Genomic DNA, 17,623 nt, shown 5'->3' on the forward strand with positions numbered 1-17,623 from the left:
GAGCTGGGGGGAACAATTCGAAGGCCGGCCGTTGGCCTTCTCAGCTCTTCTCAGAAGCCCATGGGAGCCGCACTTGGAATCACAGCACTAGCCGTGACTGTGGCGCAGTATGTGGGAATATTGGCGCTGAAGCACCAAAAAGCATTAGCGCAGCGTGATGTAAATCACCAGTAACGGGATGAGACCAATGCCGAAGATTTGCTTGCGTCTGATGATCTAGAACATCTCCATGGGGCTGACGACGAAAAAGGGAACTAGATCCAATAGTGCATGTGGCCTCGTGGCGAGACCGATCCCCTTCTGCACTTCAGCTTCGTGCTAGTCATTTAGCTCATGCATTATCTGTCAGTTGACGAGGTGATACGTCTCGAACTTGACGTTTGGACACCGATGTGGTTTAACGATAAGTACTTGAAGGATTCGAGATTTGGCCTATTCCATGATCGTTGCATGGCTTGCCAGCCTCATCCGCATGTCTTATACAGCCCAACGAGAGACGGGGGCGTTGCCGTTTTGGCTGGAGTCTAGATCAGTCCAGAACAACGAAGCAACGGCGGAATCGAAGCACACATAGTGAAGCCCGTGATGGGGAACGGCGTCAAAGTACCTACCCTTCTTGTCTGCTAGCAGAATGGATGCGAGTTTGGTCATACGGACCGCACGGCGATTCCAGCAATCGGTGCGGGGATCGCCCAACTGGGTATTGATATTCTGTTGCGGGCGAGCTGGAGTCAATAGACCGACCTTTTGGTTTTCGTCGGCTGCGCTGAAAGGCCTTGATGGTTCGAGCTGGATGGTTCAATATAGTGACACTAGTTTGTCATGGCTGAGCTGACAGGATCTGAGGATATGAGCAGCGTTTATTCGTCAACATCCGAATCTTAGCAGCGGTCTCGCCTCCTTACGCCCTTCTTCGGTTTTTCTGTCCTCCAGCATGCTGCCTTTGCGTCCCTGAGGGAAGATGGGAGGCAAGATGCCCAGCTGCGCATCCTGGGGTGTGAGGTCCGGCACCAGTCAGTATGGAATCGAGAGGGCCAGCTCTCTGAGAATCTGACACGAGATAGATATATAGAGCCGCTCTCCTCCCTATTCCTAGGAACTCCTCATCATTTCATTCTCATATCCTACACTGCCCCGAGATTTGAGCACTCAACATGGCATCCATGAAACAAACCCAACTGGCTGAGCCCACTATCCTCCAAACTCACGTGCCGTTTCCGGTTATCGACATCGAGAATTTGGATGGAGACAACGTTGTCCTCGGAAAACACGAGACAGACACCATTGTCGTTGAGTCGGCATCGGAGCTGGTCACTTCCAGTATCACGACGTCTTTATTCCGGACCCAGAAGGGAGACAACAGTTCGTTGAACATTGTTCACGATGCTAACGGGCGGCCCATGGTGTTTTCTGTTGGATCGGACGGCGTAAGTAACTTAACCGGCCTTGATACTTTTCCATAGTCCTCCTAGAATTCACTTTCTGACTGAACGGCAGCACCTATATTGTATCTTTCACGTCGAGAAAGCATCTCACCCATGGCAGTTACTGGACATTACTCCGGTCGCCGAGAACACCTCTGTTTCTGTCACGGCCTTTGACGTGCTTGAAATCAAGCAGGATCTTCACTTTTCAGCATCTGTCAGATACACGCCAGGGGGATCCGAGGAAACACACCAAGTCTTCTGGGCGAGCATCAAGCAACCGAATGCCCAAATTACCGACGGACAGTTGGTGGGTTTTACGGCCTCAGATCTCAAGTGGAAGCTCATCCAGAACAACCTGGGGTCTCGCGTCATTACCAAACTGGTCAACGTTGTTAACCCAGATGCTGTGCCTGGATCGCCCGCTTTCACCATCTTCGCGGCAACAAGGACTACAGAGACACACTTGGCCTCGACCTATGCTATCAATCCCAGCCAGTCAGCTTCTGCGCCATGGACGATTATCTCCTTTGGCGCCCAGTCCTACTCCATCGTCGACATGCAACCTGTCGTTGTTGGGAGTGCCTCCAAGGGAGCCAAGAAGCGCGCCGGACTCACCTTACTGCACGATGCCCCAAGCCAAAAGGCCGACGTTGAGCGCCGGTGCCACGTTCTGACGCTCAATGATGCACGCGATGAAGCCTTTGGCCTGATCCCGCTCAACACTGAGAAAATCAGCAGCCCGTCAGCCATATGGACCTCTTTCAACTCCTGGGGGTAAGTGATATCCCCCTTTTCCTCGGTTAGAAAATAGGTACACTGACACTCCCAGGTCCCACGACGTCTTGGTTGCGGGCAATGGAATTGCGTTCCATCAGTTCCAGAATCTCAACGACCCCTGCCTCGACAGCAAGGGCGATGTCATCCTCCCGCACATTACTTTCCGCCAGGTTACTTGCAAGGAGACGATGCTTGCTAACCCACGCCGGTACATCCTCTCCATCCTAGCCGTTTCCGAGGACGACGAGCTTTACCTCATCGAGGGCGAGCGAGACGCGACAAACTTTGGTCTCCCCACGTTTAAGTGCTCCGGCCTCCCTGTCCGGACCGATGTGGCCCAGATTGCTTGCCACTACAACAAGCAGATCGACGCCATCGAGTTCATCTACACTACCAAGCGGGACAACCAAATCTCTCATCTGGCTCGTGACAGCAAAACCGGTGTTTGGATATCCACCGATCTCCAGGTCCAGGGTCCCGGGACGTTAGCCAAGGAAAACCAGTATGTCACTACCATCACGCTTTTGAGTAAGGCAACCGGCGACCCCGTGCCTGAGGGGTATCCCGTGTCGTTGAAGTCAGAGCCAGTGTTTGTCAAAATTAACGACCTGGCCTATCGTCTCAACCGGATGCGACCCACGGTGGTCAAAACCAACGCCGCGGGCCAGATTGACATCGTCACTGCGGCGCCCGATCACCTTGGCATCTCCTCTCTCGAACTTAGCCTCGAAAGGTTCGTTGAGAGCACGCCCTTCAGCTGCTCCATCAACATGTCTTCGCGTGTCATGGAAATGATGTCGAGCATTCGCAGCAAGGATGATATGATGTCTTTGACCTCCCGGACAACTGGGAAGCCTCTGTTTGCTGGTGTGTCGGAGGACCGCCTGGAGGCATCTGCGAGTTTGCTTTCCCAGTTTGATACGTTGCGTAGTGGAACGAGGGACAGTGACCCGAACGACAATGTGGAGGACAATTCATCGTCCATTGGATCTGAAACGACGCTCGTCGAGTGGCACGGTGCTGCTGCTCAGACCAGCGAAAAAGGTGCTCATGCTCAAAGAGAGGAGCAATCGTGGATCGAAAAGGCTGTTGATGTCGCTGTCGAGTACATTGGTGATGCCCTCGAATTCCTGAAGACGGTTGTCAAGCAGACAGTCAAGTTCGTCGTCAAAGTTGGCGCCAAGGTTTTGCGCATTTACTTGAGGATCCAGGGCAAGGTTCTCAGCTTTGTCGTTAAACATACCGCCGCTCTCGTCCGGTCCGTGGTAGGTTTCCTTGACAATGTTCTCGATACCAATATGATGGAATTCTTCGGATTGGACTTCGGGAAGCACATCCCAGCTATTCAAAGCGTTAGTGACTCCTCATCATGATGCTCTGTGGGAAATGACTGACAACCGGTGCAGAAACTCAAAGATGTGACTCTTGGATCGCTTACCGTCCTCGAGCGATTCCTCGCTATCAATCGCTCAAGCCTCGAAGACCTTTTCAATGACGCCGAAACATTGATTTTTGGTTCAGTTGAGAGGCTTCAAGAACCCCAGGCGCCCCGTCAAGAAACGACAATCGAGCGTTTCATCAAGAGAGTCCTCAACTCGCCCATCATCAAGCTCATTCTCAAGTTCAATCCTCTGTCGTGGATCCTCGAGGGAGTTAGCGAGGGCCTTTCCGAGTCATTGCCCGATTTCAAACTTCCAGACATCACCCCCCTCGCCGAGGCTATTGGCATGACAGGCGACGCCCTTCTAGAAGTCTTCCTGACGGTCTTTGGCCAAATCATTGAAAACATCGCCACCAGCGGCACCGAGGCCTTGCTCAACCCCAAGCAAATGCTGGGCATCATCATCTCTGCCATCAAAAAGGCCTCCCGGACGCTGTTTCACGCCACACGGGATACGATTCTCATTGCAGTTGACTGCATCATCCGCATGATCCACGTCATCCCTGGGCTCCTTACTGAGGCCTGGACAATCCCGGGCCTGACAGACGTCTGGGAGGACTGGACCGGGCAGGAGTTCTCGTTGATCAACTTTGCAACCTATGGCTCAGCCGTCCTGTTGGACCTCATGACCTTTGCGGTATTGGACCAGATCAAGACATCCGCCTGTGCCCCCTTCCGTCCAGGATGGGCCGAAAGGATCGAGATGGAGCCCTTGTACACCAGCTTCCAAGACACGAGGAACCAAGCAGTGCTTGCGGCAAGATATCCCGGACCATCCAGGCCAGAGGACACTAATCCTATGGTTATGATGGTCATGACAGATTATGGAAGCATCAGCCAAAAAGACGACGAAAAGCAAGGGGCAGCGCCGGAGACCGAGGAAACATCCAACAGTTCCTTCAATGACTGGATGAGCATCGTGGGTGGCCTCTTCAAGCTTATCACGAACGGCCTCATCGTCTACCAAGCCGGAAGAGCCGAGGAGCCCATAGGACGCAAGATGGTCGCTTTCAAAACTGTTACTGCACTGGTTGCCTTGGGTAGCATGATTGGTGAGGGAAGCAGTTATATCATCTCTTCGGGGGAAAGGGCCAATAAAGATCCCAAGGATATTGCCAACCTGGTAAGTGGAAATCTACCCTCTCTCTCTATCGCAACAGCCTCTGCTAACCATGGGGACTCTGTAGGGCCAAAACGTCGGCATGAGCGCTGGTCTCGCCGTCGCTGTGGTCGGTGTCATGGTTGAGGCCTACATGGACATCACGAAGGCAGTCAACGATGCTCGGATTGCGAATATGGACTTACCTTTCGACAAGATGGATGAACAGAGACAGTACCAGGCCCAGTACAAAGTGGCGCATTGTGTTGGCGGGTGCGCATTGAATATTGGCGCTGCCGCCATGACGGGTTGCGTGCCCGGATGCTGGACCAAGCCGCGCTGGGGTAACATTCTCCAGACGGGCGCGAGCGTCGGGGGCGCTGTAGCTGTTGTGGCAGCCAACTACTTTGATGAAACCCCGAAGGGCAAGGCTATCAAGTGGGGGATGCTAATTACTGATTCGAGCCTGACGGTAGCTAGCATGTACTCAGGTCTGTTGTTGTTGATCCCTCTTTTTGACAGTTGGATGGGGTCCTTTTTCTGACACTGATGGCCCTCTCTTTTAGGTTTCTCGAATATTATCGCGCCGGCGGCGTCCAAGTGAGGATTTGAGGGTGTTTTGGACTGGATATGGATATGGTGTTGTTGTAGACAGCGGCTGGTTAGGTACGATGGTTCCAATGAGTGAGTGTCAAACGGAGGAAATGGGTGGAATTGGTCAAAACAAAGGGCTACTCAATGCCAAAAAAAAAAAAAAAAAAAAAAAAAAAAAAAAGGTTATAAATAAGTTGTCAACAGGTGTGCAAAAAATAGCGAGAGAAAAAACATACAGCACCTGGGATTCGCTGGTCGTCACCGTACAGACTTCAGCTCCGACATCTAGCATTGTGATTGCGATGCCTTCGTATGTAGATCCCCCGCCCCATCCACGTGCAAAAGCAACGGTATCATCAAAGTGGGTAGTAATCGAACGTTCGACTGGTCGTCAAGCTTCGAGAAGGTATGGCATCATGACCGGATCGACCGAATCGGTAAATGCTCTCGGTGTTTGGTGGTGACTGACACATGTGTCGTGATGCGGAGATCGTGTGTGTACGGCGTCGCTAGGTTGTCATGTCTAGCTAGCTAAGCAGAGTCGGGCGGACTGTCAGTGGCTACCTCTAGGCGGCATGTTTCGATCGATTGGGTTCACGTGTGAAGTTCTCGTTGATGGGGTCGGGTTGGATTACTTGCCGTAAGTTCATTCCACAGTCTCATGATCTGGTTTCAGGTTTACGATGAATGATGATGGAAGGGATTGGGGAAGAAGGAAGCTGGCGAACAACTAAGCGCGGGAGCTCAACCACGGGAGGACGTTGTCACTTGTCAGTGGGGCAAAATGGTGGGTACCTACCTCTACTGGTGGAGTCACCTATGGAAACGTTGGCGCCAAGATTTTTACGGAAGGAGGGAAATAGTATTGTAAGTGTTAGTGACTGACTGCCGTAGGCAGCTGGAACGTTGCTAAAGCTGGAGCACTCTTAACGAAATGCGTTAGCCTAAGTTGAACAACGTTCTCGCTGGACTTTGCAAAAGAAACGTCCAGCCAGCTGCCGCAACATCCTCGAATCGACATCTACTGGTACCACATCAACCACAGGCGATTACGATCTGCTCAACAGACAGCGAAGTGCATGAACAGCCACGAAGGTGGAATAGAGTCCTTGCGTCGGGCAGGTCATGGTTCACGACATATTCCAGCAGAACGGTTTACGCGTGAAGGGTTGCCCATCTGTTTCGCTCCCATCATCTGAAGATCTGCTTGCCCGTTGGTTGGGGGCGGGATGATCACGACACCATCAGTGTGACTGAACCTGGGGCTTTGCGTGGTTGAAGCAATAACTCTACTCTATTCTAGTTTCTAAAAGCCATTTATATCGAAACGCCTATATCTATCAAGTCTATCACCCCATGGGTGCTAAGCAGGAAACACAAAAGAAACAAATCAAGAGCAGCTGCAACCTCCACATCTAGACTAGTTCCGCGTCACCAAAAAAAAAAAAAAGGAAAACCCTTCATCTATGACATCCCATACCTATCCATTCACTCTACTGTCCACGGCTCTTCGACTTGGCCCCAATCTGACGACCCTGAAAGTTCGACTCATGCGTAGACCTTGGGTTCATGTTGGGGATGATAGGGTTGTAGTAGCTGAACAGGTTATCCGGATCATACTGCGCCTTCAACCCGCGGAGCTTCTCCAGCCTCCAGGGCTCGTAACCGTACATGGACTCGGCCGACTCGTCGCCATGGGCGTAGTTGACGTAGGTGCTAGGAAGAAGATCGGGCGCACCGGCGTTCCAGAGATCTCGGGTTTCTTGGGCCCATGCGATGGCGGCTTCGTCGAGAGCGGGGTTGGGGTCGTAGGTTACGGCGATGAAGCTTTGGACATGGTGTTAGTGTGACTCACTAACGATGAAAGGTAGGAGATCAGGATAAAGGGGAAGGGATAAAGACGTTACCTGAGAAGACCCCTGTCGCGCCACGGATAAGCCGAAGTGTCAGGGTCAATAGCGTCGACACCCTCGTGCGAGTAGTCTTCCATGTTGACGGTCGTGCGCTGGAACTCGGGGTACTCCCGGATCTTCTCGTTGTACAGGTCGTAGATCTGGCGCTGGGTAGTGACGTTCCACACCTTCAAGCCTGCAGGGTAGTGGACGTGGTTCAAGCCGTAGTCACACAGCGCGCTGTTCATGCCAGTTCCAGACACGCCAGGGATATCGGGGTAAGGGACGTTACCGTCTTCGGTGGAGACGGCCTCGATGGCGTCAAAAGCGTCCAGGTACGGCTGCGCTTCTTCCTTGGAGCCGCGGTAGACAAAGGACCAAAAGATGACGCCTTCGGTCTCGCTGATGCTGGGGATCATGGTGTAGCTGCCCATGTTGAAGGCCATTTCTTTGAGGTGGTGGCCGGCATGGTTGCCGTCGTTGTGGAAAGCGTTGGATGCTTCGAATACGGCTTCCAGTTTATCTTGGGTCCAGATATAAGTCTTGTAGTACCAGGTGTCGACGCCGCGTGGGTAGATCTTCATCTCGAGGCTGGTGACGACGCCAAAGTTGTGACCGGCGCCTTTCATGGCCCAAAAGAGATCAGGGTGCTCGGTCTCGGAGACGGTGATGGCGGTGCCATTGGCGAGAACCACGTTGAGCTTGAGGAAGCTGTCACTGACGACGCCGTAGTAGCCTTCGAGACGGCCGCGGCCTCCGCCCAGAGCTGGACCGAGGAGGCCAACGCAGGACGTGCTGCCGGATGCTAAGAGGATTTAGCATTGTGAATATGGAGAACCCAAACAGAAAGACTTACAGGTAACATAACCAGCATCCCACAGCTTTTCCATAATGTTCTTGGCAAACACGCCGCCGCCGAGGATAGCGCTTTTTCCGTCTGGCTGGATCTCAATCTTGTCAAGGAGGGACATGTCGATCTGCATACCGTCAAACTCTGACAAGGTGCTTGTCATGCCGTGTCTCCGAGCCATGGCAAGGAAAGGGACGCCATTGGCGCTAGCATATTGAACCTGGTTGGAGTCAGCCGAATTCTTGCTACGAGTGACAAAAGGGCTGGGGATGTACAATCTTGGGGACGTCTTCCTCCGTGGCGGGCTGGACCACCATCTGAATCTTTGGAGTGAAGAAGGGGTCATATCGAGCCGTGCAATTACCGAACTGCGTATCATCGGGGCCGTAAACATTGCAATTTTTCGAGAGCTGGGGACCCAGCTCGCTGGCAACTGTCCTGCTTGCCAATTTGTTGCGGGTGAAGTGACAGAGTCCGTTGAGGCATGGCTCCGGAGAAGCAAAAGCGAGGGATTGCAGAAGAAGTGCTGAAGATAAAGCGACGCGGTGTAAACGAGTCATTTTGACTGCTTCTTGTCAGGCTGTTGTGTGATGAGATGATGAGGAGTTGATGTCGAACAGAACCCCTTAACCATGACACCTTTGACGGTTTATATGGATTCTCAACTGCGTGAAGAGGCCTTCATCTTTACTACTCGACTTGACTTTGATCTTTTCCATTCACCATGATTCGAATTTCAGTCAGTATCATGATATTTCCATCCAAACCACCCAATTTCCCGTCTTGGAGTGTCTGGAGGAGGAGCATCTCAGAAGGTATCAATTCCATGGCGCTCAACCAACCGCATCCTCGGGGCTGTTTGACGGATTCTGTCCAGATGACAGGATAGGTTTTGACGCCACTCCACCATGCGTATCTCTTTACGATCTCTTGATACGGACGAGTGTATTTTGATGTTGACTGCGGGACAGAAACGGAAAGTGCTGGTTGAGGTTTGAGAGAATGAATCCTGATGAATCATGCCAAGCTACCTGGCCGCCGTATCGTCGAGTGAGGCACAAGCAGATTCGCTTCTTTTCTAGAACATATCGAATCTCGCTGGTGAAGTTGAAGAAGAGTGGTGTTAATGTTGTTGGAGGCTGAACTGGGCAAGTAGAGGTACGTTACAGTCTGAAAAGGGCTAGTGGGATCCTTGAGAGGACTACAGCTGATGGCGGCCGATGGAGAGCTGAGATGGTGGGGCTTCAGGGCTTATCGATAGTGGTTGTATTAGGTGGGTTACACTGGCATCAGCCTGGCATGGAAGCTGTGCCCTGAACTGTGCCGCCGCAACACGTTCGACGACACAACACCTTTTCCTGTGTCTGGTAAAATCCACGATCCAAGCATGCCACAGACGGGCACAGTCACGGGCAAACGCGACAAGCGAGACGAATTATCATAGCTTCCTGACCACCACCAGTACGTTGGAACGATTCCCAAGCCGCGATGCCACCAGAGGCGTCGACGACAGCAGTGAATCTTGTCGCACGTGGCAGAGATCCAAACCCAGTCGATCCGGCCATGTTAACTCCATCTGGCATAATACCAATCATGGACATCGACAAAGCCTGGGATAGGGGTTACTGTCAGTGTCAGGGCCGCTGCACTGCGGCTAGATCGTACGACCAATCCATGTTGCTCTGCCCTGCCAAGACGACAAGAGTGCAGTTCCGAATCTTCCACACCAGAGATGACCCGAAGACCCGGTTTAGCTTGACACCAGATTGATACTGGATGGTGCTGTGGGATGTCCAGCCCATCAACCTTAATGCTCCTTCAACTATCCACCCATTGGCCATCTGGAACCCCAGATGACACTCACGTTCGACATGATTCACCATCAGCCCACAAACAGTTCACACAAAAGTACGGCCGAGGGTTTGAGGCAGAGCGTACCTTTGTTTACTTTCAGCCAGATTGGGAGAAAGGTCAGTAGGTTTGATGGCTTCAGCCTCTTTTGTCACGTTTCCACGCTGACCGAAAACCATGGCGATTTGGGCACGGAAAGAAGTTTCTTGGATGCTTTCTCATTCAGACTACCTTCTCACCCATGACATGTGCGCTACCAAGAAAGCCAATGCCCCTCAAAGCATTCTCACTGGCGACTGCGTTCATGTTGTGGGATCTGCAAGCAACTTGTTCCTGCATTGAGGCTGTTCTCTCTTGTCCAGTGTCAGCTCCCCTTTGCTCCATTCCGAGTTAGGCCGAGAAGTTGAGAGCCTCACCCACAAGCTATCTGTGCCTCTCATACACAATGGATTAAGGGAGTTTCGGTTCGGGTGGCATCAATTCCACACTTGGGGCTCATAACCTGTTACACCGTCAATATCATTATGGTTTGAGACTGTGGGCCAATGGACACTCCGTCATGGAACCACTCGGTGCCTCGTACCTGCGTTGAAAAGCTTACGACAGATATCATGATGGAGTTTACCCCAAGCAGGTTAACCACCTCGGAAAGGCATATGCCCCACAGACACACAAGGGTTGTGGTGATAGCTTCAACAACATCAACATTATGATTCATGTTGAAGAATCGCCGAATGTGGCCACGAGAGCATACACCTCTGCTCAGATGCTCAGTGTTGCCGCGATGCTCTCATCATCCACCCAATATGGGTGTTGAAGACGAAGAACACAATGGTGATCTCCAGGTATAAAGGAAGACTTGTTTCTCTCATTCTCGACGATAATTCTCATCATCACTCACATCATCATCTCAGCATCCACTCATCCCTTCATCACTCAACACCAAAGCATCAAGAACCCCTTCAACCTCTTTCCAGCAACCAGCCACCTAACAATCCTGAGCGGCCTTCCTTGAGAACTCTACCAAAGACTTCAAGATGCATCTGTCTTCCTCCCTTCTCTTCACCTCGGCCCTTCTTGCCGGGGGTATCAATGCCTCTCCTGCAACCAACGCCTACCGCCGCCAGGGGGCGGACATGAGAACCATTATTGGTGATACTACCCCGGTACTGTCCAACACCACCGCGGTGCACTTCCCCGGTTCGGGAGACTTCTTCAGTGTCACGGAGCGTTGGGACGTCTACCGCCCACCCTCGTACCAGGCCGCCATCACGCCCACCACCGAGGCTGATATCGTGTCCTTGGTTAAGATGGCTAAGCAGCACAACATCCCCTTCCTTGCTACTGGTGGCCGCCACGGCTATGGTACTTCCCTTGGCAAATGTCAGGAAGGTCTGGCCATCGACCTCAGCCACTTCAAAGATGTCAAGATTGACAAGCAACGTGAAACTGTAACCATCGGCCCCGGTGTCGTCTTTGCTGATGTCTTCCCGGTGGTTTCAGATGCTGGCTATCAGGTTCAGACTGGTACCTGCAGCTGCGTTGGCATGATTGGCGCCACCATTGGCGCCGGAATTGGCCGTCTTGACGGTGTTCACGGTCTAGTCATTGATGCTCTCGAGTCCGTCCGCATGATCACTGCCAACGGCGACATTGTCGAGGCCTCCAAGACCAAGAACCCTGAACTCTTCTGGGGTATTCGTGGTGCCGGTGCCAACTTTGGCATCATTACCCAGGCCACCTATAAGATGCACAAATCCATGGGTGACATCATCAGCTTCGATCTCATCTACGAGCCCGAGCAGAACGTCACTCTCTTCAACACCGTCGCCAACATGTACCTCCCGCCCGGCCTGACGGTCGAGACCATCATGTCCTACAACCAGACCACCGAGAAGCCCACCATTATTGTCAGCAGCACCTACGCCGGCGGCTCCGAGGCCGAGGCCCGCAGGTGGATGCAGCCGCTCCTTCGTTTGAACCCCTGGTACAAGGACATCAAGGCCATCCCTTGGAAGAGGATGAGCAAGGAAACCGCCCTGGGTTTGGACAAGGAGGTCTGCGCCAACTCTCAGGTCTTCGACATCTACGGTGTCAACCTCCGCCGTCACGACGCCAACACCTGGGTCAAGACCTTCAACAAGCTCGCCAAGTTCTGGAACGAGCAGCCCGCCGCACAATCCTCCTCCGTTGTCCTTGAGACCTGGCCCAACCAAGCCGTCGTCGCCGTGCCTGACTCTGAGACTGCCTACCCCTGGAGAGACGCTACCACCTATGTGTAAGTTGTCTTTACCCCATTCCCCTCGACTTTAACCAATCACTAACAAAATTCCTACTACAGCATGATCCAGATGCGCTGGGACGCTCCCGGTAACCCAGTTGAGACTGTCGCCGACGCCATGGGCCGCGAGCTTCGCAACGACTTCGCCAAGACCTCGGGTTACAACGGCCTCACCGTCTACGTCAACTACGCCCACGGCGACGAGACTCCCGAGCAGATGTACGGCCGCAACAAGCTCCACCGTCTTGCGAAGCTCAAGAAGCAGTATGACCCTTCGTCCGTCTTTGGATTCCACAACCCTCTTCCTACTAGCTACCCTTAAGTGGCTAGCTTAGGACCTTGACAATTCGACCTTGCGCTGAGGTGGTGAGATGTTTGAAGAACAATTGTGGATGCATATGAGCTGCAGAGCTCATGGGTGTTTGATTTTGGCTTTCTGCTTGCTTGTTTGTTTGTTATAGACTTGGCTTCTAGACCTTGGGGGTGGCTTTCTGCTTGCTAGTGGTTGATTTCATTTTTCTCGCTAGACATTTCCTACTACTTTTAGAACATTGTGTACACACATAGACATATTATCCTACATAGACATAGACATACATCTTGTATCACATCATATTTCCCACCTTGACAGATAACCGTGAATTTTCAAATTTCCAAAAACAGTTTTCCAGACGCATGAGACCAGAATGCGGTTCCCGGAAAACTCAGGTTCGAATCACGTTCTTCGTCCACTACGACGCTCACCACGTTCAACCTCCTTTGTACATTGACAACACTTTCTAAATATTATGCCGTATTTACGAGGATTTTCCCATCCTGCTACAACCTTTGGTACCAGCCCTTACCCAGCGAACCACGGACCCAGCTGGATCCAGGCGGGAACCCCGATCGCCCCGTCTCCACATTACAACCATGGACTAAGCAACCCACCGCCCCACACCAACAAAAAGAAAAAAAAAAGTTTTTCTCATCATGTGCTACATAGGTTCTAACTTCCGGGCGTCTTTCCATCAAACACATCGGACCATATCAGTTCAATCGGGTATGGTGTAGCGGTAACATCGTTGACTCTCACTTCTCAGGAGTGACTGCTCTCTCAACAGCCCCGGGTTCGACTCCCGGTATCCGAGTCTCAATAACTTTTTTGATTTTTTTTTTCTGTTCTCAATTTACCTTTTCTTCTTCTGTTATTGTTCCTTCTTGGAGCTTGATGCTTGTTGCTCAGTCAGATAGATGTGCTCAGAAAAGCACTCCGAGAAAAAGTCCTTGGTAGGGATGTTATTTTACATTTACGCCTTTTTGTTTGTCTGCTTTTTTGAAGAAATGTTTGTCTGGTGCAGAAAAGAATAATCATGGGCATATATTGTTCAAAGGTGATCGGTCGGTCGTATGGAACTTGGATCTTTAAGAATCACTTGCTACTTACCAGATGGTTCGGAGCCGCATCTGGATTGTTCGCAACGGGACCGACCGTTCATGATTTTTGTAGCATTGCAAATTTCGGCGGACTCAATCTCGCTATCTATCTCGTTTAGTTTCGCAGATGTTAGTAACTAACATCTTGTCCGTTAACATTATCCGTTCGTTTATTCATTTTCCTCCACCTGTTCATCCCTTCCTCATACACATACACACACACATGCACCACTAATCTTTTCGTCCGATTACTTACTACGTCCACTCGACTTAAGAACATATTAAAGGTTGAAGAGCTACATCTTGCGACTGGTTTTGGCCAGTGAAACTATAAAAAAAAATAAAGTCACTACTAGATAAGATCAACGAGAGGATCCACACATGAACGAAAATTACCGCAAAAAAAGAAACTTGCCCAATAACAGGATTGAACTGTTGACCTTCGCATGGACTTGATATCAGGTAGAAACCAGATATTAGTACGACGCTCTAACCAGCTGAGCTAATCGGGCTTTGTTGAATGCTGGGCTTTTTGGATGCACTTATGTTTACGCACCGACAGCGGAAGAAATGCTGCGATGTGGTTGGCGACAGCATTGCATATTGTGATACTTTATACATTCTCGTGGTGGAGAAACCTGGATGAAAAACAGCCTATTTGGCTGTGATGAGAATCGATGCATGGTCACTTTCCCGTCCTTGTAGGTTGGTATTACTCGGTTCTGTCCGAGTACAAGTCGGAGTGTTCACCGAGTAGGGACACCATAATATAGATAAAGAATTCCGCGAGTTATTGTGAACAGTGCTGATGACCCAGGGCTATACTTAGCAGGAATATAGACAATTTGATAGTAGCCAGAGCATAAGAAAATATTTGATACTAATGAAGGAGATTGATTCAACTAGTAAACGTAAAGAAATCACGGATCCAATCTACCATCGCACGACACCCAAGACGACAAGAAAATCATGAATCATGACAAACAACAAAGAAAACAACAACATCAACATCGCAGACCAAAGCCCAAGATCAAGAGAACTTAAACAACAACTTTCCTAGCCCACGGCACCCTCCCACCCCTCCCCTCAAACGGCACAAACCTTAAAATCTGTCCCTGCCTAATCAGCAACACCGAAACCAACAAGCCCTTTGCAAAAGTCTCCATATCGCACCACGGCAGGACGAACCGATCCCAGAACCAGCTGACCCATCCCTTCTTCACCACCTCCCTAATCATCGCATGTCCACCATTCCAAATCGGCTTGACCTCGGTCTTTCGATCCTCCTGATACCTTCCGAAGGCACCCTCCAACTCCTCCGTCGACGGCTCCTCCTCCTTTTCACGCTGCCGAGAAAGGAGAGAGTGCAACTCATTAGCCAACACAGCTCCCGAGTGCAACCCACACGTCATCCCCAGCCCATTAACACTCGTACTCTTATGCACCGCATCGCCTACCAACACAATGCGATCAAAGAACCAGTTATCGAGAAAGCCTTCCTCCTGGTTCAACATCCTCGTCGACTTCCTCTGCACCTTGGCCCACACATCACCAAACTTGACGCCAGGACAGACGGCAACGTCCGCCAGAGAGGCAGCGTACGCATCCATTTCTTCGTCCGAGTATCGCGGACTGCGCTCGCTCGTCGGACCACCGGGTAGCGGCTTCAAAGTGACAAACTGCACAATGTCCTTGGTGGCCAAGCACTGGACCACGGCACCGCCCTCCCCGCCCCCGCCTCTTGACTCGAAAAAGACTTCGGGCTCGATGCCCAAGTCAACGTTGGACGCCCGGCCGAAAATGCCGTAAAAGGTCGAGACCATGGGCTTGTTGGCCAGACGCGCCGGGTTGAGCGCGTGCTGGGCTACGAGCGAGTCCATGATTTGCCGCGTGCGGGAGTGCACGCCGTCGGCGCCGACGACGATGGAGCCCTGGATGAGGGAGCCGTCGGCGAGGTGGACGTGCACGCCGGTGGCGTGGGGGCGGATGTCGGTGACGCGGGAGTTGACGCGGATGTTGGATTCCCGGCCTTTGAGATGGTTGTAGAGAATTTTGACGAGCTCGGAGCGGAGGAGGGGAAGAAAGGGGTAGCCGTGGCTGGTGGTTGGGGGTCGAGGTTGTTAGTTGAAAGGGACAGAAGAGAGAGATGGAAGATAGGGAGATAATTCACTTGTCCTGCATGGCATCCCAGAAGTTGCTGGTGGTGGTTACTTGGCCATTGTCGCCGAAGAGACGCTTCTTGTGGTGGATACCTAAAGCGACATTTTCAAGGTCCGCGAGGAGGCCGATTTGGTCGAAGAGGCGTACTGTCTGGGGCCAGGTGAAGAGAAGCTGCCCCGAGATGTTCAGGACGGTGTCTTGTTGTTCTAGTATCACATAGTCGATGTTGGCCCGCTCAAAGGCGTGGGCCATGTAGAGCCCAACAGGGCCGCCACCCACGATGATGACTTTGAAGGTCATGATGAATCGAAACGTGATGGGGCGATGAATATGGATCGGAGTTGAAGTATTACAATTGTTGGCTTAGCACATTGGTGGGTGTATCTCGGCTTATAGTAAGTCTACTGCCGATCATCTTCCAGCGCCGTCACGATGTCCCGTCGCCAGAGACCGCCGTGCTGACTGGCCTGCGATCCCGACCATTCGGCGGCGGTGAACGGCAGATAATGAACACCATCGGTGAAAAAGGTTAGTGGTACATTTTTACAGCATTCTCGACTGTTTCCAGCACCTATAACAACTATATCGGCTACTCTATCGCATGCTTGAAGTCATAGTGATCGTCCGATCTCTTGCCTTAGGAACGGTGCTTCCAAACAGCCACATGGGAACTTGTGTTTCCGAACTGTTGCTTGCACCACACGGTCCTTTCTACTGCTTGCCCACGTTCTGATAACCGTGATCGGCAAGTTGTACGGCTCGAGTGGTATAACTGATGGACGTGTTGCATGGCTGCTGCTCTGAAGGTTGGGAACATTGGTATCCGGGATAGCTTCCGAAGCGGACAGGAGCCGTGTGGTACTGAGAGAATCGGACTCTATTCCGGGCAGAAATGTGCCAAGCTGAGAGTGTTTGTCCGATAGAGCTCTCCTCCGTGACTAGTCCGGCGCATAGGGCTAGACCACTCCATCAAGGGACCCTGATTCTGCACGGTCCCTATGTAAACCCTCCGGCCTTCAACAGGACTCGAATCGCAGGGAGGGGAAGATGGGTGTGGACGGCTGTGGAACGAAAATAGTATCAGCCTACATCGTGTAATACGCTTGTTGGTTAGCAGATTGTTTTCCCTTTCTTGCGTACTACCACTGCGGCCGCATCATAAATGGAACATCACCCCCCACATGCGCCTTGTGGTGTCTCGGGCGCATTTCGCATTTTGAGCATTTACCGGTTCGAGGACCCGAAGATCATCTGCCTCAGATCAGCAAATCACATGCCAAACAACCGATTGCCGCCATCGATTGCCGTGTTCCCGTTCCCGTCTTTCCATGTCGTGGGGGCTGACTCAGAAACGCTGTGCGACCATCACAAAGACGGCAACATGTCTTGGACTGGTTGGATCCGGCGCTGAGCTGCACCCTCTCTGGTTCACAATGCGCCTGCGTTTCATTCTCTTGGAGACGGGTAGAGCTTCGGCTCCTGCGCAGGACCAGTAAGGGACTTTTGTGCGGCACGGGTCGGAAATGTTGGTCACATTGTTGATGGCAGAGACATGGCGACGGAGTGATTCAATTGGACGTTGGTGGTTCGAAGGATGAGGTTGGAAGAAGGATGAGGACCCTGCTGTTAGTGGCAGCACTAACAATTAGCCCTGTAGCTAGCACTGCAACGGTCCCCTGTAGATCAGACCCATAGTGGGGTGGTGGGGTAGCTGTCTATGCAAATATGCGTATATCCGTTAAAGGAATATCTCCCGCGGGGTTGTTTTCAACAACAACACCGACATGGCGATGGGAACACCAGGGCAATCCGAGACAAAGAAACTTCCTTGGAAG

At 51.8% G+C, this 17,623-nt stretch overlaps 5 protein-coding genes and 2 non-coding genes across 7 annotated transcripts; 4 read left to right on the forward strand and 3 right to left on the reverse strand.

Moving 5' to 3' along the window:
• Positions 1–565: 565 nt before the first annotated feature.
• On the forward strand, positions 566–5,348 carry NCU02928 (hypothetical protein; the record flags this gene model as incomplete). The annotated part of the gene is made up of 7 exons (XM_960517.2): positions 566–1,427; positions 1,498–2,201; positions 2,257–2,937; positions 3,136–3,469; positions 3,611–4,768; positions 4,833–5,235; positions 5,311–5,348. The coding sequence occupies exons 1-7, from the start codon at positions 1,155–1,157 to the stop codon at positions 5,346–5,348; spliced, it is 3,591 nt and encodes a 1,196-aa protein (XP_965610.2). The 5' UTR covers positions 566–1,154.
• Positions 5,349–6,613: 1,265 nt separating this feature from the next.
• Positions 6,614–8,640, reverse strand: NCU02927 (hypothetical protein; the record flags this gene model as incomplete). Its single annotated transcript, XM_960516.2, has 4 exons — positions 6,614–7,165; positions 7,246–8,035; positions 8,087–8,300; positions 8,356–8,640. 4 exons carry the CDS (start codon positions 8,638–8,640, stop codon positions 6,832–6,834), a joined length of 1,623 nt encoding a protein of 540 aa, XP_965609.1. The 3' UTR covers positions 6,614–6,831.
• A 786-nt stretch (positions 8,641–9,426) lies between these two features.
• On the forward strand, positions 9,427–10,889 carry NCU16468 (hypothetical protein). Its single transcript, XM_011395129.1, has 2 exons — positions 9,427–10,050; positions 10,131–10,889. The coding sequence occupies exons 1-2, from the start codon at positions 9,870–9,872 to the stop codon at positions 10,271–10,273; spliced, it is 324 nt and encodes a 107-aa protein (XP_011393431.1). The 5' UTR covers positions 9,427–9,869; the 3' UTR covers positions 10,274–10,889.
• A 79-nt stretch (positions 10,890–10,968) lies between these two features.
• Positions 10,969–12,831, forward strand: NCU02926 (hypothetical protein; the record flags this gene model as incomplete). Its single annotated transcript, XM_960515.2, has 2 exons — positions 10,969–12,209; positions 12,273–12,831. The coding sequence occupies 2 exons, from the start codon at positions 10,969–10,971 to the stop codon at positions 12,532–12,534; spliced, it is 1,503 nt and encodes a 500-aa protein (XP_965608.1). The 3' UTR covers positions 12,535–12,831.
• Positions 12,832–13,250: 419 nt separating this feature from the next.
• NCU15060 lies at positions 13,251–13,342 on the forward strand. The gene has a single exon. It is a non-coding gene; the product is annotated as a tRNA-Glu (tRNA).
• A 698-nt stretch (positions 13,343–14,040) lies between these two features.
• On the reverse strand, positions 14,041–14,140 carry NCU15061. Its single transcript has one exon. It is a non-coding gene; the product is annotated as a tRNA-Ile (tRNA).
• A 528-nt stretch (positions 14,141–14,668) lies between these two features.
• Positions 14,669–16,088, reverse strand: fbm-1 (fruiting body maturation-1; the record flags this gene model as incomplete). Its single annotated transcript, XM_960514.1, has 2 exons — positions 14,669–15,725; positions 15,799–16,088. The coding sequence occupies 2 exons, from the start codon at positions 16,086–16,088 to the stop codon at positions 14,669–14,671; spliced, it is 1,347 nt and encodes a 448-aa protein (XP_965607.1).
• Between the last annotated feature and the right edge of the window lie 1,535 nt (positions 16,089–17,623).

This window comes from Neurospora crassa, linkage group I (genome assembly GCF_000182925.2).
Source record: "Neurospora crassa OR74A linkage group I, whole genome shotgun sequence".
Classification (NCBI taxonomy): domain Eukaryota; kingdom Fungi; phylum Ascomycota; class Sordariomycetes; order Sordariales; family Sordariaceae; genus Neurospora; species Neurospora crassa.

Coding starts and splice junctions, on each gene's coding strand:
- NCU16468 (XM_011395129.1), top strand. CDS start 9,870: ATGTCCAGCCCATCAACCTTAATGCTCCTTCAACTATCCACCCATTGG. Junction 10,051..10,130: donor TCAGCCAGATTGGGAGAAAG/GTCAGTAGGTTT, acceptor GGGCACGGAAAG/AAGTTTCTTGGATGCTTTCT.